General features: G+C 47.1%; 2 protein-coding genes across 3 annotated transcripts; one reads left to right on the top strand and one right to left on the bottom strand.

Moving 5' to 3' along the window:
* Positions 1–151: 151 nt before the first annotated feature.
* On the bottom strand, positions 152–17,398 carry Cct7 (chaperonin containing TCP1 subunit 7). The gene is given in 12 exon segments (NM_001106603.1): positions 152–579; positions 893–1,099; positions 1,504–1,636; positions 1,985–2,082; positions 2,622–2,810; positions 3,733–3,897; positions 5,538–5,709; positions 6,127–6,179; positions 6,541–6,666; positions 7,721–7,827; positions 8,561–8,714; positions 16,744–17,398. Coding segments are annotated over 12 exon segments (1,635 nt in total). The 5' UTR covers positions 16,750–17,398; the 3' UTR covers positions 152–354.
* A 136-nt stretch (positions 17,399–17,534) lies between these two features.
* Positions 17,535–21,903, top strand: Pradc1 (protease-associated domain containing 1). Of its 2 annotated transcripts, NM_001431907.1 has the most exon segments (5): positions 17,535–17,733; positions 20,144–20,244; positions 20,713–20,822; positions 21,025–21,192; positions 21,406–21,903. In NM_001431907.1, coding segments are annotated over 5 exon segments (567 nt in total). In that variant the 5' UTR covers positions 17,535–17,666; the 3' UTR covers positions 21,527–21,903.
* Positions 21,904–21,907: the final 4 nt, after the last annotated feature.

Genomic DNA, 21,907 nt, shown 5'->3' with positions numbered 1-21,907 from the left:
CGTGAAGTGTGGCAAAGCAGACAGAATGCACTCCAAGTATGTTCACAATACTGCCGTGTGCAGTACCTGAAGACTGATACTGCCACTACTCGGCCACTTCTCACAGGCACTGCACTGAGGCTTTTAGACAAGGGCCATAGCAGAACAAGCAGCAGGCCAACACAGTTCTTTATTTCTATTTCCAAGTACACATAACTCAAATTCTAAGGCAGGAAGATGTTTATGGAAAAAAAAAAAAACTCTGACCAAGTAACCTTAATTTTTATTTAAATAACCTCCAGTGAGAGCACAGTTAAGACTAACCATTTTTCTCACCCCCCAATACACCTCACAAGGAGGTATGCGGACTGCCTCTCAATGGAAGCGGCCCTGGCCTCTGCCCCGGCCAGCTGCTGGAGCTGGAGCATCCACAGTGGAGCGGGGGTTCTTGATAGTCTCATCCACAGACACAATCAGGCACGCAGCCTCAGAAGCTGCTGTCAGAGCGTTGATGCGCACCATGGCTGGCTCCCACACAAATGCCTGGAAGTTGTCAGCAATGTCCTCGTTGTTGATGTCCACCCCATACCACATGCCCCCCTGAAAGAGAGGAGAGGTGTCAAGGCACATTTCTTCTCGCACCTCCAAAGGACTCCAGGAACCTGACTTAACAGCACTTTCTCAAGGCAAACAGCACAGGATATGCAGTGCACCTCCCCTACTTGACCTCCTTCCATTGGGCATGCTGACCACAAGTACCTAGGCCCTGCCAGGAAGCTGCTGTCTCCAGGCCTGGCACTATGGCAGGAGGCAGTTGCCCACTGTACCTGTAGTGGCTACTTCTGGTAGGCACAGCACATACCTAATAGCCTGCCTCACCCACCCAATCCCTGAATCCCAGAAGCATAACTACCTGTGCATGTCGAGCCCGCAGTTTGTTGAGGATGTTTGTGGCATCAAAGCCAGCGTTGTCACACAGCTGTCGTGGAATAATCTCCAGGGCCTTGGCATATGCCCCGATCAACAGCTGCTGTTTCCCTGGAATGGTCCTTGAGTAGTCCCGCAGGTATTTGGAAAGCTCCATCTCAATGGCTCCACCACCAGCCACCACAGAGTCGTTCTACAGAAACCAAACATCTCAATGCTGTGGCCTAGCCCAAGGCTACAAAGCAAATCTTCCAGCCCAGAAAATTGAATATTGACTTTTCTGTCCCCTTTCTCAAGCCCCAGGAACCATCAAGCACATCCCAGCTTCAACCCTAGGTATTTTAAGGTCACTGTCAAGGTGGGCCATAGCTTGGGGGTGGTAACTTCAGGAGGACAACTAAATAGATCAGCCCAGTTTGTTTCCTATGTGAGGCTGAAGTCTTTTAATGATATTGATGGCAAATGAAGACCTACTCTCTAGTTTACAGGAGGAAATCAAAGGCCAACATGCCACCAAGGAAAGGCAGGTTAGATGAAATCCAATCTTATCAGCTCCAGGATTAGGTGATGGTAAAGGTAAGACTGTCATCCCAGTACCTTGATGGCCCTCCTCACAATCATGATGGCATCATGTAGGGACCTCTCTGTCTCCTCCATAAACTGCTCAGCACCACCACGGAGAATGATCGTACATGTCTTGGCCTTAGGGCAGCCAGTGAAGAAATTGTACCTATGTCCAGGAAACAATGGTGCTCACATGAATTGCCGCCATCCTGCCAGCTGATCGCCCTGCCAAACCTTCCCAAGAGAGAGAAGTTCTTATTCACTTAGGCTGTTGATTCTAACTTTGAAAGGTAGTTTTTCAGGCAGGTCTGTGTGTATCACTGGAGCATCAAAGCTTGTGGAATCAGAGCCAAGATCCAACCAGAACTTCTCCCCTTCTGTAATTATCCCCCACATCCCAACAGTAGTACCTTGAAAAATGAACAGTACAAGCTATATGCCACACCCAAAACACGGCCAAAGAAGGGTTTGGAAAGATCCAAGCAGTTCATGGGAACTGAAACCAAGAGCTCACCTCTCTCCTCCAATTTGGGTCTCTTCAAACACCTGGCAGCGGCCCAGCACATCTGGAATCAGAGCATTCACACTGGTCTGGATTGAGCCTCCACAAGCCTAAGGAGCAAGGAAAAGATCAACGAGGCCAATTGGCCTCTCGAAGCCCACTCAATAAACCAGTTCCCAAGCTGAATCTGCTGCAGAACCTTGGAGTCCTCTGCATAGGATAGCCCACCTTCACCTTGACCTCTAGATAATTCCTACTACCCCTCAAAAAGATAACAATCAAAACAGAACACACAAAGGCCAAAGGAGACAGGGACCTGATGTCAGTGCTCTGGGTCCAGCAACTCTACTCAGTTCTTTAGACTACAGGCTCAAACCAAGAGGGCAAGCCCTGGCTGGAAGCCATACGCATTGAGTTTAACCTGCTGACCACAGTGCTAGTGGCTGTGCACCACCCACTTCCTGACTTGACTTGGTTGGGGAATTCAAAGGAGTTTCTATTACTGGGCATATGGACACTGGGTTAGAGCATTTCTCGACAGAGTTAACATAGGGACAACTCGCTAGTCTACATTACATCCATTACATCAGGGACAGAGGAAACAGTTCAGGACCATGATGGATAAGCAGCAGCCCGCCCATGAAGTTACCATCATCGTCCTCTTCAGATCCTCCTCAGGTACACGGCCAGCACAGAACATGTCCCTATCAGCAAAGTACTGGGTGGCCACATCCCCAATAGGGAGTTTAGACAAGATGACTTTGGCTCCAGACTGATGAATCTTCTCTAACTTGTCATAGAGAATGTTCCACTCGGCATCAACAATTGCCTGGTAATCCTGGAGACCCCACCCCCAAAGATGAGGGTGGTTAGAATGGAGGTGGATATGACAGGCTAACCCAACCCCCTCCCTCTAAGGAAAACACACCAATTTATCACAACATAGGAAGTAAAAGTACTCAAGAAAGGAGCTTTGCCACAATTTGTGGTACTGCTGAGGTGTGGAGACTAGTTTAACCTCTTCTGAAAGCTGTGCCTAGGATTTCCCAATAAGACCTCTCCTATCACAAAAGCCATTCTGGGCTGGGAGACACTGCTACCTAGAGGCAGCCTTGGGAACCACAATCCTTGAGACTAAAATCTAAAACAGAGAAGACCTGTCTGACCAAGGAAAGCCACAAGTTAGTATAAGCTTGTCATCCCAGACACTCAGGACTGAGATAGGAAAACCACAGATTAAGGCCAGCCTGAGCAACTTAAGATGTCATCCCAAAATAAACATTTTAAAAAGGCCTAGCAAGCACACACCTTTATTCTCAGCATTCAGGAGGCAGAGGCAGGCAGATCTCTGTGAGGCTAGCATAGCAAGTTCCAGGAAAGACAGAGCTACATAGTGAGACCCTGTCTCAAGAGGGAGGGGGCACCTTGTTTCAGAAAAACAAGTTAAAAAGGGGTCAGGGACTGGGGGTATAGCTCAGTGGCAGAGCCCTACCAGATGTCTGAGTTCTAGGTTCAATTTCCATTACCAAGGAGAAAAGAAAACGAAACAAAAATTCAGGTGTTGTAGGGTCCACCCCAAAGAGGCAAGAGCAGTCACTCAGTAACTTTTCACATTCAAATTACCCCAGGTGGAAGTCATTTAAGGAGAACAAAGAGAAAAGCAAGTGTCCACAGGAACCTGAGAAACAAAGCTTAGCCACTTAGAGACCCATCCCTCACCAGAAAGCAACCCCCCTCCCCACCCCTGCAGGGGAGCCTACCTCCACTGTGTGGACCCTGATTTCAGCATTATCTTTCTCTGCTTTCAGTTCAAGCTCAACATTTAAGAGGGCAATCTTGGGGTTCTTATACTTCTTGGGCTGCATTTCAAACCCAGCATAAGAGAACGTCTTCTTGAACGCAACACCAGCCACTAGTCGAGACTCCTGGTTAAAGCAGACAGATCAATGGTTTGGTTACAGCCAGAAATCCATCAGTCCACGAACCCAAAAGAATGAACCTCACTTAAGCATTCCTGTGATAGTCTTATCATCACCATCACAAATTCATCTTCCTTTTGCTAAGTGACACAGAATACATTTTACTTGCCCCTTTATAGTGTTATCAATTTGTAGAGATGTGCATGGTACAGGGTATCTGGGCTGTCCCCTACAGCTGGCCTCTGAAGTAGCAGACAGAGGGCAACTACCTACAAAGCAGTGCCAACAAAGGAACAGGTAGGCAGGAGAAAGTCAGACACAGTAGAAGAGAGAGGTAGTCCAAAGAAGTGGAAATAAAACAGTAGGTGTGTACATGCACACATTGTTGTCTTGTAGACTCAGGGAATGAAAAATTCTTTGAATTGCTGGAACACAAAATAGAGGGCAGGGACCAGAGAGTGACAGTACAGAAGAAAAAGGGGGGAAGGTACCAGTGGCCAGTGTAGAAGGATCTTCTGGGCCCTGAAAGCTTTGGTCTAGGTGTTCGAGATGCACCGAGCCATCTCTCAGCTCTCTATACATGAACCTAAAGCTGAGCAGTCTGCTAGGTCGCTGGCCAGGAGGCTCTGGGGATCTTCTGTATGGGTGTCGGGATACTAAGATTCCTATGCCTGCATGCATTGAGCCATCTCATCTCATCAGTCTCTCTAGGTATTTTTCAAAGGGTCAAGCCTATAAACCCAGCATTCAAGAAGCAGAGACTGGAAAATCATTACGTCTGAGGCCAGTTTGAAATAGGAGCAAGACAAAACTAGACTTTTTCTTGAATTTAATGAAATGCTGAGCACTCTGGGGAAAATTCAAGTTTGCCAGTTAAAACTATTAGTTCTAAGGCCTGGGCACCCTGCATCGTTAGAGCACCTGTGTGGCACATGTACAATCTCGTTCACTCTCCTCCACCCAGAAGACAGGAGTTTTCCTATACAAATGGCTCCCACTATAAGAAGCCTTAAGAGTACAGCAGGCCAGCAATGAAAACTAATGTCACAGAATGTTTCTAGATAGTTGTTAAAGGTGAATCACAGCTATGCCATCCAATACAGCGGGCACCAACCACGTTATTTAAATAAGAGAAATTTCAATTTCAATTTTGGCTTGTTGCATTAGCTGTTATTTTCAGTGCTTACACATGGAAAGGCTTTTGTCCCAGATAGCATAGGATGTACTGGACATTATCAAGGGAATACAAATGCTCACATGGACCAATTGCTTCAATAGTGCTATATGCACAAAACCATAGTACAGAATACCGCAGCATGCATTAGAAACAACCCCTGGCATTAAAATTAAACACACACGCTCGCACTGTGTATGCAAATTTTAAGTTACACTATGTAGCCTGTTAACAGTGGCTACATAAGGGATAGAAGTGGTTATGTGACAATTAACTCTAAGCTCTCTTTACAGTTGGGTCCACTTTCCCATCCTGATGATAAGCAAACAGATCCAAAGAACACAGGCAGCATGGGTAGAGTGGTCCCACCTACTTTCCTGCCTTAGCTGCATTCTCCCTTTACCCATACGCACTGTGAACCCTGCTCCCACATGAAGCTGTCTGTTGTCTAGGGAGAGCATAACAGGCTCACCTCCAGGGCTCCACCCTGCACCTTCTTGATGCCAATCATTTTAAGCTGCAGCAACTCGTCAAGCATCATCACAGCATCAACCACCATCTTGGCAAAGAAGACCTTCTGCTGGGAGATCAGCTTGGAGCTCAGGGCAGTCATTGCACACTTCTCTAGCATCTTCCTCTGTTCTCTGCAACACAGGGAAGAATTGGCATTGAGCCTCTTACCTGATTGTAGTACAGTGTGGGAGTCATGCACACAGTAAGCAGACAATTCACACTTGACACAAGCAGTATCAACCCGTCATTTAAATAAAATCTACACACATCACCCCATTATTCTTCCTTTAACCAAAATTTACCGCCCACCCCTCCACCTTTCACCTTCTCTATTGTTAGGCTGTATCATCAGTGACAGAGAGCAGGATAGTCATGTCCGCCCCATCCCGGTTCTTGACAACAGTCCACACCCTCTTTCATGTTAGCACCAAGGGTCTGTGGATCCAAAGCCCCTGCCTGTACATCCAGAGTCGTAGCAGGCTTACTCGGCCACCACACCCCTTTGGCCTCAAGTATCAAGGCTCTGACACAGCCCACTGGAAACTTACACTTTATCTTGCTTCTTCACGGTCACAGCTATCTCTTTGATTTTATTAACAGCCTGCCAAAAACACAAGGTGAATGAGGCTCACAGTAAACACAGAATGGTAAAGTTGATCCAACCACTGCTAAGAACCTAAGCCCATCTCCTGGGCCTGTAGCTGCTTAAGAAAATGTAAAGGTCCACTGCTGGGGAAACTCTCAGGGTTCTGAAGAATCATCAGGCACTTCTAGAACTTGGCTCTGGACTGCCAAATAAGGACCCAGAGCAATGCTCTGGGGGGATGCAATGCATCCGGGGGATGGCTGGGAATGCCTATACACTGTGTCTCCTCCATTCCCCAGGAAAGGCATTATCCTCTGTAACAGAAACGTTCAGGTCCCTAGGTGTAGATCACGTGAGCTGACTGGTGTAGCCATACCAACTGGGTGGCTGTGCGGAAGGCTCTGATGATGATCTGAGGGTGTAAACCTTCCTCCACGTAGGGCTTCACCTGCTTCAGAAACTCCGCAGCCAGCAGGGTCACTGAGGTGGTGCCATCACCAACCTGGAAGAAGATGGCAAGAATACATGCGTGTTTTCTGGTACTCAGGGAGTGAAGCACTGAAAATCACTTTTAGGCAACCTACCAATTTAAAATGGACATTGTTTAATTGGTTGTAAAGCTCTTTCTTCAGAAACCCACAAATTTTACAACAAATGGAAAGATGAAAGCACCCAGGGAATCAACCTTTCTCAGGTAGCCTTGAGCACAAGATTAACTGTCCAGACAGCAAGCACCATTTTCCAAAGGGCCCAGGGACAATCACTCTCAGGATACAAACTTAGGGTTACTGTCGCTTCAATGAAACACCATGACCAAAGAAACTTTCGGGTGGGGAGGGGGAGCCTTTAATTGGCTTATAATTCCACATCACAGTACATCATCAAAGGAAGTCAGGACAAGAACGTAAGCAGGGCAGGGACCTGGAAGGAGCTGATGCAGAAACCAGAGGAGTGCTGCTTATGGGCTTGTTCCCCATGGCTTACTCAGCTTGCTTTCTTATAGAACCCGGGACATCAGCCCAGAGATGGCCCTACCCACATCAATCACTAAGAAAAGGCCCGCTTCAGCCTGATCTTATCGAGGCATTTTCTCAATTAAAGCTTCTCTCCAAAGACTCTAGTTTGTGTCAAGTGACATAAAACTAGTCATTGTATTTTATATAGTGTACAGAATTAGTAAGAAACAGTTTCACGTTCATATAACTATGCAGTACCAAGAAGAAAGATTAATTTTAAAAAGCTGGGTGGTAGTTATGCCCACCTTTGATCCCAGCACTTGGGAGGCAGGGGCAGGCAGAACTCTGTAAATACAAGGCCAGCCTGGTCTACATAGCCCACTTTAGGATAGCTGAACTACAGAAGGACTGGACCCTACCCCCCACCCTCTAAAAAATTTGTAACTATTTTTATGAGTATGGAACAAGTATAATGATAAGTTTAGACCTAAATAAAAACAAAAACAAAAACAAAAACTTCAGTGAGAAGAAGAGAGAGGCAGCAAAGTAATAAGCACGTGTTCTGGCCTCCACTTAAGTTTCTGTGTCTGACTTTCTTACCTCAGCGTCTTGGGATTTGGCAATATCCACTAAAGTCTTTGCTGCAGGATGGACAACATCAAGGAGTTTCAGAATTGTGGCCCCATCATTAGAAATTGTTGCTTTGCCTTAGAGAAAAAGACAGTAACATTTAAAGCCCCTCTTTCTTTCTTGAAGATTTATATATAAATACTCTGTTGCTGTCGCTGTCTCAGACATACCAGAATAGGACATCAGATCCCATTACAGATGGTTGTGAGCCACCATGTGGTTGCTGGGAATTGAACTCAGGACCTCTGGAAGAACAGCCAGTGCTCTTAACTGCTGAGCCATCTCTCCAGGCCCTCCCCTCTTTCTTAATTCTGTTACTGGACCTGGACTCCATATATACTTTTTCCTCGGGATTAGGTTTTAAGTAACATGGGCTCTTGGCTTTCTTTTGAATACAGGTTAACTAAACACAGAGAAATGTTTTAAATAGCCAAGCATGGTGTTACACAACAGTAATCCTGGCACCCAGGAGGCTAAACAAGAACATCTTCAGTTTAAGGCTAGCCCAGGCTATACTATCTCAAGAGTAACCAGTTAAGATATTTGGAATACAGCTGACATCCTAGTATCTCTGACAGACACAGGTGCTAGAACTGACCTCGGTCACGTGAGAGAGCAGCAAGCTTTCCTAACACTGCGCATCTACCTCTCTCTAGCCCATCTGTTCTATTCATATCTCTGGGCCACTTCACTAGAAGGCAACAGACTCCTGAGCAGGTTCTCCCACAGATCCAATAAGGGTTCTGCATTTAAGGCCCTGCATACAAAGTAAGTCCCCGTACAAAGCCCTGAGGAACCATGAAGACTTACCTCGGCCATCCACAATAAGTTTGTCCATGCCACGGGGACCCAGGGTGGTTCTTACAGCCTCAGCAATCACTTGGCAGGCACTGATGTTACTCACAAGCTGAGGGATGCCTTGGGAGCTATCAGTACCCTCTTTCAACAGGATAACAGGTGTGGGCTGGAGAAGAGAGAGCAATTGACTACTTTTAATTATCTGCTACTTGAGACTCAGGACAGTGGGTGGGGAAGATGCTCCCAATACCACCATGGCTGAGTTATCCACACTCTTAAAGCGCATTCCCCTGCTACCCAGACTGATTCCCCCAACCGCGACAAATTCTGAGATGCTGCAGTAATGAAGCCTAAACAATACACCATTATTTCTCCCATGTGACCCTTTCAACTTCTGACAGTTTGTCTTGTGCTTCACAACCAGGTTATAACACACAGCACAAAGTAAACAGGCCCTGCTTTGCACTTCCACCCCCTATAAAACAGCCACTGGTTTGTGTTAGAGAAGCAGAGGGGAACTGGTATGGAAACCAAGACACTGTCCTAGAAATGCCTAGGAAGGCAGCTTTACCAGAGACCTCAGAGACCTCAACACCAAAAAAGCATGTCTGTCTTACCTTCCAAAGTGACATACTGACTCCATACAGCAATGCTGTCACCTCTCATACCCACTCCAAAATGCCTTCATGTGACTCCATCCTAGTCACACCTCAGAAAAGTCTTTGTGTCTCTCAGGACTGACTTGGAAGAGACCTCACCCCTGCAGGGGTTTTCTCTGCACTGCCACTCTAGAAACTACCAGACAGTAGAAAGTTGCCTGCTGAAAGGCCTGCTTGGAGACTGCACTGGCTAGTCCTCTGTCAACCTAAAGCAAGCCAGGTCATCAAGGAAGAGGAACAGCAACTGAGAAAATGCCACCAAAGTGGCCTCTGGACACAAATGAGAGAGTTTCTTGATTAATGACTGATGTTGGAGGGCCCAGCCCACTGGGGATGGTACCAGGTGATCCTGCATTGTTTAAGAAAGGAGACTGAGGGGGCTGGAGAGATAGCTCAGTGGTTAAGAACACTGGCTGCTCTTCCAGGTCAAGGGTTCAGTTCTCAGCAACCACATGGGGGCTTCACAACCATCTGTTTATCTCTATGGGATCTAATCCCCTCTTTTGATGCAAAGACAGACATGCATATAATCAGTAAACCATTAAAAAGGGGGGGGGTGCTGAATGAGGTTGTGGTGTTACAAGCCTTTAATCCCAATACTCAAGAGGCAGAGACATGTGGTCTACAGATTGAGTTTCAGAACAGAGAAACCCTGTCTCCAAGAACAAAAACAAACAAACAAACAAGGAAGGAAGGAAGGAAAGAAGGAAAGAAGGTAGGTAGGCAAGGCAGTCGGCAGTCTTTCTCCACGCTGTTTCAGTTCCTGTAATGTACACTGCCCACCCTTCTTGGTAGACTCTAAGCAGGAAGAATAAACCCTGCTCTTTCCAAGTTGCTTTAGTCATGGAGGTGGTTTGAATGAGAGTGACCCCCATGGGCTGACATGTTTGAATGCTTCGTCCTCAGTTAGGGAAACTGTTTAGAAAGAGTTAGGAGGTGTGTGTCGCTGGCTTTAAGGTTTCAGAAGTTCACACTAAGCCCAGTGTCTGTACATCTGTCTCTGCCTGTTGCCTGTGGATCCAGATGTAGCTCTCAGCTACTTCCCCAGTACCATGCCTGCCTGCCATCCCTCACCATGATGAGAATGAACTAACCCTCTAACAAGCCCCCAATTATCTGTTTTCTTCTACAAGTTACTCTGGTCATTATGTCTTTTCACAGAAACAGAACATAACGAAGACAATCCCAGTGTTTAATCATAGTAACAGAAACTTAACCAGGATAGATAGGTTATCTTTCCTCCAGTGTTCAGGAACTAGCAGACAGCAGCTAGCAAACCAGAGCTCCCTATATATGTAAACCAAGCCTTCAGGGATGAATGGTCAGCTTCTCAGTATTGGACTATCTCTGCAGGACAATTGTAGATGCTAACTGCATATTACAGCACTCCACACTAGCAAGGGCAAAACCTCTCAGCAGAGCTGCAAATGGGCACTAAGATCCCAGCACCAATAAGGAAAGCCAAGGAATCATGAAAGCGTCACAAAAGATTATGCCTTTGTACATAGGCAGCAGACACCCCAGGGGCCTAGAAGTTTCCAGGCAAAAGATTATATGTTTATCAACTGGCTCAGGGTAGTGCTTAAGATGGGAAACTGAAGCAAAAGAAAAGAGGGGGCACTGGTTAAAAAAATATCCCACAGAAGATGGTGAGCAGCATGGTGGACTTGAGCAAACAACATAGTGAACAATAATATCGAGGAGTGCATACACTTTCTATCATGAGCTATGGAAAGTTACTGTACTAAAACATGCTCAGACTGAGTGCTCCAAGTCCACTACAGTCATTGTCATGAGGCAGTGGTAGCTGCCTTTGCTTAGAATTATACAGAACAGACCCTGCTCCAGTTGCAAGTCCCCAGTACATCTATGGTCAGTCAACTTACTCTACCTCCCTTGATGTCTATACTAATTTGTTGCACACTGCAGCCTGAGACCCCACTGTCAGAGAGTTAGGGGCTTAGAGAGAGCTGCCCACATTTCTGCAATCATGTAGATTGCCTGCTGGATGTGTCTTTGTGTGAGCAGTATGTGGTCTGGACACAGTACTAAGGCTTTTGAAGTGGGAAGGGCAGGGGCAGAAACTTGGAGCTTTCACTGTACAGAGAACTCACTTTTCATGGCACCCCATTTCCATGGGTGCCATGAAAACATGGCTCTCTAAGTACCTTGCTAAGTGCAGACTGCCTTTGCTTTTCTTTCTCTTGTTGTTGAATCCTTCTGTGGGTCTGTTATGCCTCCTTTTAACCCTAGTGGATGTTAGAGCTGGAAATGACCTTGGTGAGTCTCTGCTCCCAGCTTTCTTTTTTAAAGGCTAGGCTAGATCTACAGAACTGGACTACATTTTTCTTTTTGGTGAAATAAATGACCTTTCATCTTAAAATAAAAATGTGTAATTGTTGAGGAAACATAGAATACTATTCAACTTTTTGTTAGATTATTTCATAAACATTTTTTGAACCAACTGCTTATCTGTCAGGATTCTCTGGAGCAGCACATCTCACTGCATTGCATTCCAGACCCACTGATGCAGGGGCTGAACTTCAGAAATAGTACAAGTGGATTTACACACACTCTAAAGCTTGAAAACACTATACAGGTCATACAGCAAAACCAAAAGGCCCACAACTGAATTTAGGCTGGTAAATAGTGTACATTCACCAGAATTCAGACAAGGTATGAGCATGGTTTCAGCACAATTACTGACAGTAATAAGGGATCCAGTATGGCACAGTTGTGGGCAAAAAGACATTAACTACTTGTAGTTGGGGAGACAGCTCAGCAATTAAAAGCACTGGCTGCTCTTCTCAGAGACTAGGGTTTGAATCCCAGTACCCAGCTCACAACCACCTATAACTCCTCCAGGCTCCATAGGCACCCAAATACACAATGATGCAGACCCACAGGCAGATAAACATCTAATACAACTGAAATAAAACTTAAACAAGACGTTAGCAGTCCAATGAGATAAACATTAAAACACACTTAGTACCACACATATCATATCCTAACTTGGTTAGCGAACCATTGTCCTTTACTGAGTGAAAAATTACCAGGGTGCTAGCCTCAAATTGTACACAGAAGTCACAGTATCTAAAAGATATAAGCCAATAAAGACCTATTTGTTTTTTCAAAGAAAAATGACCAGTTGTAGGCAAACAGGCTTCCAAATCAAAGAAATATTAAAAGTCTGTATCAAGAGTGAAATGTAAAAATAGATTTGAAGCTGGAGGAAACAACTCAGCAATAAACAGGGCTTCCTGCTCTCCCTGAGGACAAAGTCTGGTTCGGAATACTGCAACTATCTGTAAAACTCTATCTCCAAGATTGAATTCACTGCCTTTTCTGGCCTTCACATGTCCACATGAATACATGCATACATACGTATATGCACACATGCATACACACTAAAAAGCTAAAGAGACAAAAGGTTTGCATATGTTGAAGAGCATGCTTCAGTGTACTAAGACAGCTTATATATAAAAGGAGAATTAAAAAAAGATTAGGCTGTAAGGTCTTGGAGACTATTAGCAGAGGCAAAGGGAAGACAAGGAAGGGGGTATATATATGCTTCCTAGGTCCAGTTAAGAACACTAGACAGGGGTTGGGGATTTGGCTCAGTGGTAGAGCGCTTGCCTAGCAAGCACAAGGCCCTGGGTTCGGTCCCCAGCTGCGGGGGGGGGGGGGGGGGGGGGGAAGAACCCCTACTTTGGGGTTGGGGATTTAGCTCAGTGGTAGAGCGCTTGCCTAGGAAGCGCAAGGCCCTCGGTTCGGTCCCCAGCTCCGAAAAAAAGAACCAAAAAAAAAAAAAAAAACAAACAAACAAACAAACAAAAAAAAAACACTCGACAATCCCCATTCTATACGTTATTACTTGTTACAGCAAATTTACCACAAAATAAAACAAAACTAGCATACAAGGAAAGAATGCTGGTCAGGAAACTCCCCTACATCCTGGTCAGGCATGAACTGAAGAGTAAACACTTTCCTTTTCCCAGAGTATCCATGGTCTCGGGACAAGAAATGGCTTCTCTATATTCTCAGTATTCTTGGGGGCACTATAGAAGACCTGATGATTGGTTCCATCTAGAAGGAACATGCTTCCCCAATGGTTCCATAGCCTCATGGTCCTTCTGAATCATTCCTTAGGATGGTCAAGAGCAGTGGTTCTCAACCTGTGTGTTATGACACTTTTAGAGTCAAATGACCTCTTCACGGGTTTTGCTTAACTAAGAACATCATTACAACTCTCAACAATGGAAAATTACAGTTATGAAGTAATAATGAAATAATTTTATGAGGGGTTGGGGATTTGGCTCAGTGGTAGAGCGCTTGCCTAGCAACCACAAGGCCCTGGGTTCGGTCCCCAGCTCCGAAAAAAAAAAAAAAAAAAAGAAAAAAAAAAAAAGAAAAAGAAATAATTTTATGGTTGGGGGTCACCACAACACAGGGAACTATATTAAAGGGTTGAGCATTAGCAAGGTTGGGAACCATTGGTCTGGAGGTGGAGGCAGGAGGACTGCTGTGATTTCAAGGCTAGCCACAGGGGGAAAGGCTGACAACAGTACAGTAAGCCAGGCTATGGTAAACAAGGCAGGTCCCCTTCTGCCGCTCTCTGGCGACAGTACTGCCTACTGCCTACTGCCCACCATCCCTTATTTTCCATCTCACTCTTCTAGTCCCTTCACTACAAGGGACCCATAAAAGGCTCTAGTGCTTCATCTTAATCTTCCTTTCAATTTTCCTTAGAATTGCTTATTAAGGGACTAGAAGAACATCTTACAAGAAAGAACACTGGCTGCTCTTCTGACTGGCATTCCTTCCACTCATCCACACAGATGTGGTTCACATGTGTAACTCTAGTTCCAGAAATCTGACACCTTGTGGCCTCCATGGGCATTACATGTACACAGTAACCAGGCATTCATGTAGTCCCAACACTCACATACACTAAATAAAATAAAAGCCAAATCATTTGTTAAACAATTAGTCAGAGGAGGCCCTGAAAATGGCTCAGAGGTAGAGGTGCTGGATGCACAAGCCTAATCACCAGAACACATAAAAAGGCAGTCGTCGTGATAGATACCTGTAATTCCAGCACTCCTACAGCAAGACGGGAGGAAACAAGAATCACCAGGAAGCTCATAGGCCTGGAGTATGCAGTACAGCACCAGAAACAAGAGCTCCTCCTGTTCTTCAACAAGGCTGAAGGTAAGAAACATCCCTGGACAACCATCTGACCTCGCTGAGGCCAGTGCGGTGGCATGCACAGGGCATACACTATAAGCAAGCAAGCAAGGCAAAGCAAGCTAGAGTGGAGCACAGTAGTGCACACCTGTAATTCTAGGTACCAAGAAAGCTGGAGAAGAATTATCTTAAGTTCAACATCACTCCAGATATCTTACTTAGTTTCATTTTGTCCCTGTGATAAAATACCCTGACCAGGAAAAGCAAAATAAAAACAAAAAATAAAAATGAGAAGAGCCCAGGGAGTGGCACTGTTAGAAGGTGTGGCCTTGTTGGAGAAAGTGTGTCACTCCAGCTTGGAGACCCTCCTCCTAGCTGCTTGAGGATGCTCAGGTTGTTCCTGGCTTCCTTCAGGTAAATATGTAGAACTCAGCTCCTCCTGCACCATGCCTGCCTGGATGCTGCCATGCTCCCGCCTTGATGATAATGGACTGAACCTGTAAGCCAGCCCCAATTAAATGTTGTCCCTTATGAAACTTACATTGGTCATGGTGTCTGTTCACAGCAATAAAACCCTAACTAAGACACTGAGGGAGCTGGTCACATCATCTGCAGCCAAGATCAGAGGGAAATGAAAGTATGCATGCTGTTCCCTCGCTAGTCCTCAGCTAGCTTTCTCCTCTCAGACAGTCCAGCCTCAGGAACTGTGTCACCCATAATGACTGGGTCTTCCCACATCAACTAAAGCAACCCAGTTAATTCCCACCAGGACCAACCTAATCTAGACAATCCCTCACTGGGACTTCCTTCCCAGGTCATTCTAGGTTGTATCGGGTTAATAAAACAATCCCCACAGTGGGCTGCATAGTGACTTCTAAACAAGCCTTGAGTTACAAAGAGCAAGCCTGCTCATAGCTAAGTAGTAGACGAAAACAAGGCCTTAGATTCAATACCTAGTCCCTGGAAAAATTAAAAACAAAGCCACCACCGTTAACATTAGACTTGACATTCTATAGAACAAGACCAGCACTCTATGAATGAATGCATACAAAGTAATGCTAAAAAGGGAAAGACATGTCCTGCTATAGATGTACCAAAGCCAGAAAATTGGGATTTCAGGGGACTTAACTTTCCATTACAAAAGGCTTCTAGACCACCTAATTAATACCAGCCTGTTGATAGAATGGTGAAGATTTATATTTTAAGAAAGGATACTCAGAAGGCCATCAAGTCAACTGCACAGAACAAGAACCCTCAATTCAGGTTAAACCCAGATGTGGTGGTCTGGGGCTCTTTGATAAAAGGTTTGCCACTTCTTTGGCAAATGCTGGGCCGATGGTCACATCAGCAGCAATGATGAATATGTTACTGCGGTACATAAGAGTCTTGAATTTACTCCTCAGCGCTGGTCTTTGCCAACCAAATCAATTTCAAGAATAAGTAACTCTGAAAAGGACAGTGTTAGGGGTCAGGGAGCTTCTGTAGGGGTTCCTTCTGAGTAGGAGCTGTAATAGCAAAGCTTTAATTTGGCAGCAAAGAGAGCGCCTTACAGGTTATCAAGTCTGTCTGGAATCTATGGAGATAAGAAGCTGCAAAGGCAAAGGATTGACACTTTTTGCAAAATTAATTAATGAGTGCACTGATGCCAATTAGGAAGTTGACACCCTCACTAACAACTCGGGTTTATCGCAAGGAACAGGGAAAGTATTGGAGCTCTGTCAGGGATTAAGGGGTGATGAAGGAGGACAACTACAGGCCGACCTTTAAGAGACTCTCTTGCCTAAGGTACTCAGGTGGTGCTGTGTAGTTCAACTGCCCTTTTCCAGAACCGAGAGCGGCCTGTACACTCAGGAAAATTAAAAATGCCCCTTGCTGAACGACCGAGAGAATGAACAGTTTCCAAGAGGAATGAAGGACTCTGTCTTTGTGCACGTGGGGACGTAAGCGACCACAGTGCCAGGCAGGGCTTCACTCGGCCCAACCTAAAGATCCTCACGCTGCCTCCGTGAGCCCTAGAAGCTCGCGCCTTCACTTCCGCTCCTCCCAGAGCGATGTAACCCGGCCCTATGGTAGAGGTACATAGCTCAACACGCACTCGGTTCTGAAAACCCAAGCCTCCATTACGGGGAAGGGACTGAATAACGGGCTCGTGGTCCCAAAGCATTATGAGACCCATGGTTTCCAGGCCCAGCGGCATCGCGAGCCTCATTCGGCTCTCGCCAACCACTGCAGCTCTGGGTTGAGGCCACCCCTAGGCAGGGGGTCGGGACGAGCCGCTGTACACGGTCCGCAAGGCAGACAAGGGCCCCAGGGTCGTGGATGGCAGCGGATGCGCGGGGAGCCACTCACCATCATCTTGGAAGCGGTTTCAGGTACCCGCAACTCGTCTGTTCTCCGCCTAGGGGCCGCCCACCCAAGCCCACAATGCTCCGCGCCGGAGAAGTCCCCAGAAGCTTCTGGCGAGACGTTAGCCCGGGAGAGGAAGAGAACGGACCACTTCCGCCACTCTATGGTTAGCTAAGAGGTGGCCGGCTAGAAGCGTCGGAGGCCCAGGGACGCTCTAGGAACTCGAGTTAGCTTTGGCGGGGTCATCGAGTTTCGTTGTGCTTTTGGTCTGGGAGGGTGCAGTAAGGTCCCACCTTCAGCCCGCGTACCCAGGCACCATGGTAGACGTGCAATGAAATGTCAACACTGAACACCGGCTGTGAGAAGCACCTTAGGTGAGTGATCTCACTGCAACCACACGGCCCCGGGGCCTCGGAGCTCTGTGCGTTTCATAGGTAGCCTGGGAAGTTGAGAACAGTGTCCCGGGTCACAGGTGCGCAGCCCGCTCGGGCGCGGGAAACTTTATCAGAGCGGCTTCTAGCTCTGTGGCGCCTCTTGTCGGCTGAGGCGCCGCCTTGCCGGGGCCTGCCTCTGACTGGAAGGAGATCCGTGAATCCCGCGCGTCCCCCGCAAGCCGCCCACCCCAGGATCGGGGAGGTGCGTCTAAAATGAGGAGTGCGGGGGCGGGGCTGCGAACTGCAGTTGCTATTAAGAGTTTTGGCAAATCAGCTCCGGGTTCCACTTCTCCTGGCCAATAGGAAGTGGCCTAAGGCGCAGAGGCGGAAAGTGCGGCCACACGAACAGACGTGGAGGCCAATCAGCCGCCGGCCTCCGTTCCGCGCTCCAACCGGCGCGGAGAGCGGGCCTCGGGGAGGCCGTGGCAGCTGTCAGGCTAAAGTCCGGCGAGAGATCGCGGCGGGACGGCGGCGGCGGGACCGGCCCTGGAGATGAGCCGTGGTGCCGCGGGCTGGTGCTGTCTCGTGCTTTGGCTGCCCACGTGCGTCGCGGCCCACGGTGAGCGGCGACGGACGGGCGGGGCGGGCATCCAGCATGCACGCTGCTCGGGCCGGGGGCCACGGGTCACCTTGGGGACCCTGTGAGTTTGGGCCGTACAAATCCAGGGGCCAGGCGGCTATAGCGGGTGGATGCTGGTTCCTGGGTCTGTGACTAGGCACAACCTGACAACCCTCCCTCCCCGTCGAAGCAAGATCCTTCAGATTTCCTCCCACTGAGGGCGATCCTGGTGACAGCTAGAGATCCAGAACAGAGAACGAGAGTGTTCATATAGGCAGGAACACACACATGGGCTCACACGTACAGGCACCCACTTACACAACTCGAACATAAATGTACACACCTACGCGTTAAGTGAACATATGCATATAATCGAAGCTTATTAGATAAGCACATCAAATGCCAGACAAGTGTGTGCTTGTGAAAAGGGTTGCCTATGTTAATCCAGAAGGTTTCCTGGGGGGTGCATCCATCTGATGAGGTGTACCTACACTCAGGACAAAAACTGCAAGTCCCCTTAGCTCTCTCTGAGCTGTGATTTGGAACATAGAAACAGCTATAGCCAGGAACAGTTCTGGCCACAGCACACACAGTGATAGCATGGTAATTGGATTGACAACAGACCTGAACTTTCATCTATCAACATTCACTTGCCATTCTGGGTTTAAGGAATCCAGGGACTCAAACCCCAGGAAAACATTTAACTTCAATGCTGAGAAAAGTTCCTATATCCTAGCAAAGCTCTGGTTGTTGTGGTCGTTCTCTTGTTCAGGACAACAGAGCTCGGCAGAGTTCTTTGTTCAGTAGCCCTTACTGAGCAGCCACTGTACCTTAGGCAGTAGGGAGGCATCGCCGTGTAAAGCCACATACTTAGAATCATTGCTCTAATGAAAGAATCAGATATGGAATGTTAGGGGTCCACCATAATTACAGAGGAAGTATTAGCTGGAAGAAAGTATATTTTGAATGGGTGTAGGAAGGGACAAGGCAGCATCTTTCTGAGAAATGACAGGTAAACGTTTAGGAAGACCCAAAAAAGATAAAGACACTGGAAAGCCAGTACAACTTGAACATGAGAAAGAGGAGATAAGATTGGAGTGGGTGGGTATAGGAGTCAAGTCAGACAGGGCTTTCTACACCTCAGCCAACAGTTGTAGCATACACTTTAGTCAGTGAAGGGGACACTGCTCTTGCAGTGGGGTGGGTGGCAGGTGGACTTTAAGGAGCAAGAACAGGCAGAAAGCTGGAGAGACGCTCAGCAGTTAGGAATACTAGTTGTTCTTCCAGAGGGTCCAGCTCACAACTGTCTGTCCCTCCAGTTCTGGGGAGTTGATATCCTCTTCTAGACTCTGCATGTACCAGACACACACATTGTACATAAACATGCATGCAGCCAAAGCATACATATACATAAAATAAAATTTAAATTAAAAATACAAAAAGAGGGGCTGGAGAGATGGCTCAGTGGTTAAGAACACTGATTGCTTTTCCAGAGGTCCTGAGTTCAATTCCCACAACCACATGGTTGCTCACAACCATCTGTAATGGGAACTGATGCCCTCTTCTGGTGTGTCTGAAGACAGCTATAGTGTCTTATATACGTAAAATAAATAAATTAAAAAAAAAGATTGACTAATTTTAAAAAATTACAAAAAGAATGAAGGCAGATGAGAAGCTGAGGCAGGAGGATTGCTTGAGCCCAAAATGTTGAAAATTAGCCTGGGCCACATAGCAAAACCCCATCTGAAAAAGAAGACATGGAAACAAGACAAGTTAAGGTGGAACAGTGGGGACAAGAGATGACAGTGACTAATCTAGGAGATGTTAGTGAGACCAGAGCCAACTTCTAAGTTAGGGCTTCTTCAGAGAAGGGGTGAATGTTAACCCAAGAGCTCTGGGTCTTTGTGGCTCACTTACTGTGGCAGGAGCAGCAGCAAACACAAATCTGCATCCAGTCTGCCCTTTCCTGAAGAAACCAGATCTCCAGCTGGGCACTGCGATGTTTGGGGTGGAGTCAGGAGGAAGGATTCAAGGCCCATCAAGGAAACAACTAGTACAAAGCCAGCCTGGGCAGTATGAGGCAGGCCATTTTAAAAAAGATCCCTGGGTACGACGCACGCACCTTTAATTCCAGCACCAAGGGTGTGTGTGGGTGGGTGGGGTGGTATCAAAGACAAGTGGAGTTCTGAGTCTGAGGCCAGTCAGGGCTACACAGTGAGACTCTGGTTTTTTTTTTTTTTTTTTTTTAAGTTAAAATTAAAAATAAAGTCACGCTCCCTGAGGATCAAATCAGCTGATGCCACAGTCTGGACCCAGACCATAGCCCACCCAGTTGAAGACATAGAGAAAACCGTAATCCAAACCTGAATCCGCCTGCTCGAGAGGCCTTCACCTACACTCTTTTCCTTAGGCTTACGCATCCATGACTACTTGTACTTCCAAGTGCTGAGTCCTGGGGACATTCGGTACATCTTCACTGCCACACCTGCCAAGGACTTTGGTGGCATATTTGTAAGTTCAAAGATGCTCAGATCTCTGACCTTCAGTCACCTCCCTGCCATCATTTAGCCATGGTGGCACCCATAAAAGTGGCATCATCCCACTTTTATGCTGGGACAGGGCAAGAAGTAGAATCCAGTCGTGCCCTCCAGGAGCTGCTGCATATATACAAACCAGGGAGGGACTGCCTTTATTGGTGGAAACTACCTGAAAAACCAAGGGTGCCAGCGTCCTGTCAGTTCTATCTACTTCCCTCTGTCCCTGGGTTATAACCAATTGCCCTGTCACAGAAAGGCAGGTCGAGTAATCAGACTGGACTTTGTGAAAATCAGATTAAAGTGCTTAGGTGCTCAGCCTCAGAGAAACACTGCGTTTTCTTCCTTTGCTCCTTATGAAGCACCAGTCAGATGGGATTGTTAGTCCATTCCAGAAAGTGTTTTCCTACATTCTTATTTGTCCAAATGTCTGAACATTTTTCAGCACACACGGTATGAACAGATTCACCTCGTCCCTGCTGAACCTCCAGAGGCCTGCGGGGAACTCAGCAACGGCTTCTTCATCCAGGACCAGATCGCTCTGGTGGAAAGGGGGTAAGGAGTGGGCAGGCATGGGAAAGGCAGATTCCGCACAGCTCTTGGTACTTTGAAATGTTGACTTTAAGAATGGTCTGCTTTCAGCTGTGTACCGAGTGACCCTCAGTACAGTTTTCTATGGTCCTTCCATCCTCCCCGAGAGGATGTGAGGGAGGGCAGCTAGCACCTGCCTTTCCTTTGGTCTCATCACCTCTTCCAGGGGCTGCTCCTTCCTCTCTAAGACCAGGGTGGTACAGGAGCATGGTGGGCGGGCTGTGATCATCTCGGACAATGCCGTTGACAATGACAGCTTCTATGTGGAGATGATCCAGGATAGTACCCAACGCACAGCTGATATTCCTGCCCTCTTCCTGCTCGGCCGAGATGGGTGAGGACTCTGCTTCAGGCTGGCAACACTACACTGGGTATCGTGACTTGGTGGGGGTCAAACACCAGTGCCCTCTCACAGGCCCTGTCCTGAATATCCCAGTCAGAGGGCAAAAACGTTCTGAGGTTCTGGAACTCCCAGAATAACTGGGGCAGAGGGCCGTGTTAGGTGCTGAGAAAGTGACCATCGCTACTGCTCTTCATGCCCTCCCAGCTACATGATCCGACGCTCTCTGGAACAGCATGGGCTACCATGGGCTATCATCTCTATCCCAGTCAATGTCACCAGCATTCCTACCTTTGAGCTGCTGCAACCTCCATGGACTTTCTGGTAGAAAAGCTGACCCCAGGTTCCAGCGACAAGTGACTCTCGGGAAGAGGAAACCCAAGATTCTGCTATATGGAGTTTGGAGATAGATACTGAGGACAAGTGGAGCCAGGGAGAGGACAAGGAGCCCATATTCCTGACTGTCCCTTCCCTAGGGCCTACAAGGACATCTCATGCTTCAAGGGGCTTCTGGCTAGAATTTGGAAAAAGTGCTGAAGGCAGGTGGCCCTGACACATAACGCCTGTTCCAGCTTCCAGAAGCCAGGCCTTGTCACAGGGAGCCTTGTAGCTGTTGCTGAAGTGGCTTAAAGAAGTGGTCTTTGGGGACTAATAAATTAGCACCTACTTTCAGCAATAAAGCCAAATAAAGCTCATCAGATTTGTGCCT

This window comes from Rattus norvegicus, chromosome 4, assembly GCF_021556685.1.
Source record: "Rattus norvegicus strain SHRSP/BbbUtx chromosome 4, alternate assembly SHRSP_T2T, whole genome shotgun sequence".
NCBI classification, from domain to species: Eukaryota; Metazoa; Chordata; class Mammalia; order Rodentia; family Muridae; genus Rattus; species Rattus norvegicus.
This window is presented reverse-complemented; position numbering and strand designations above follow the sequence as displayed.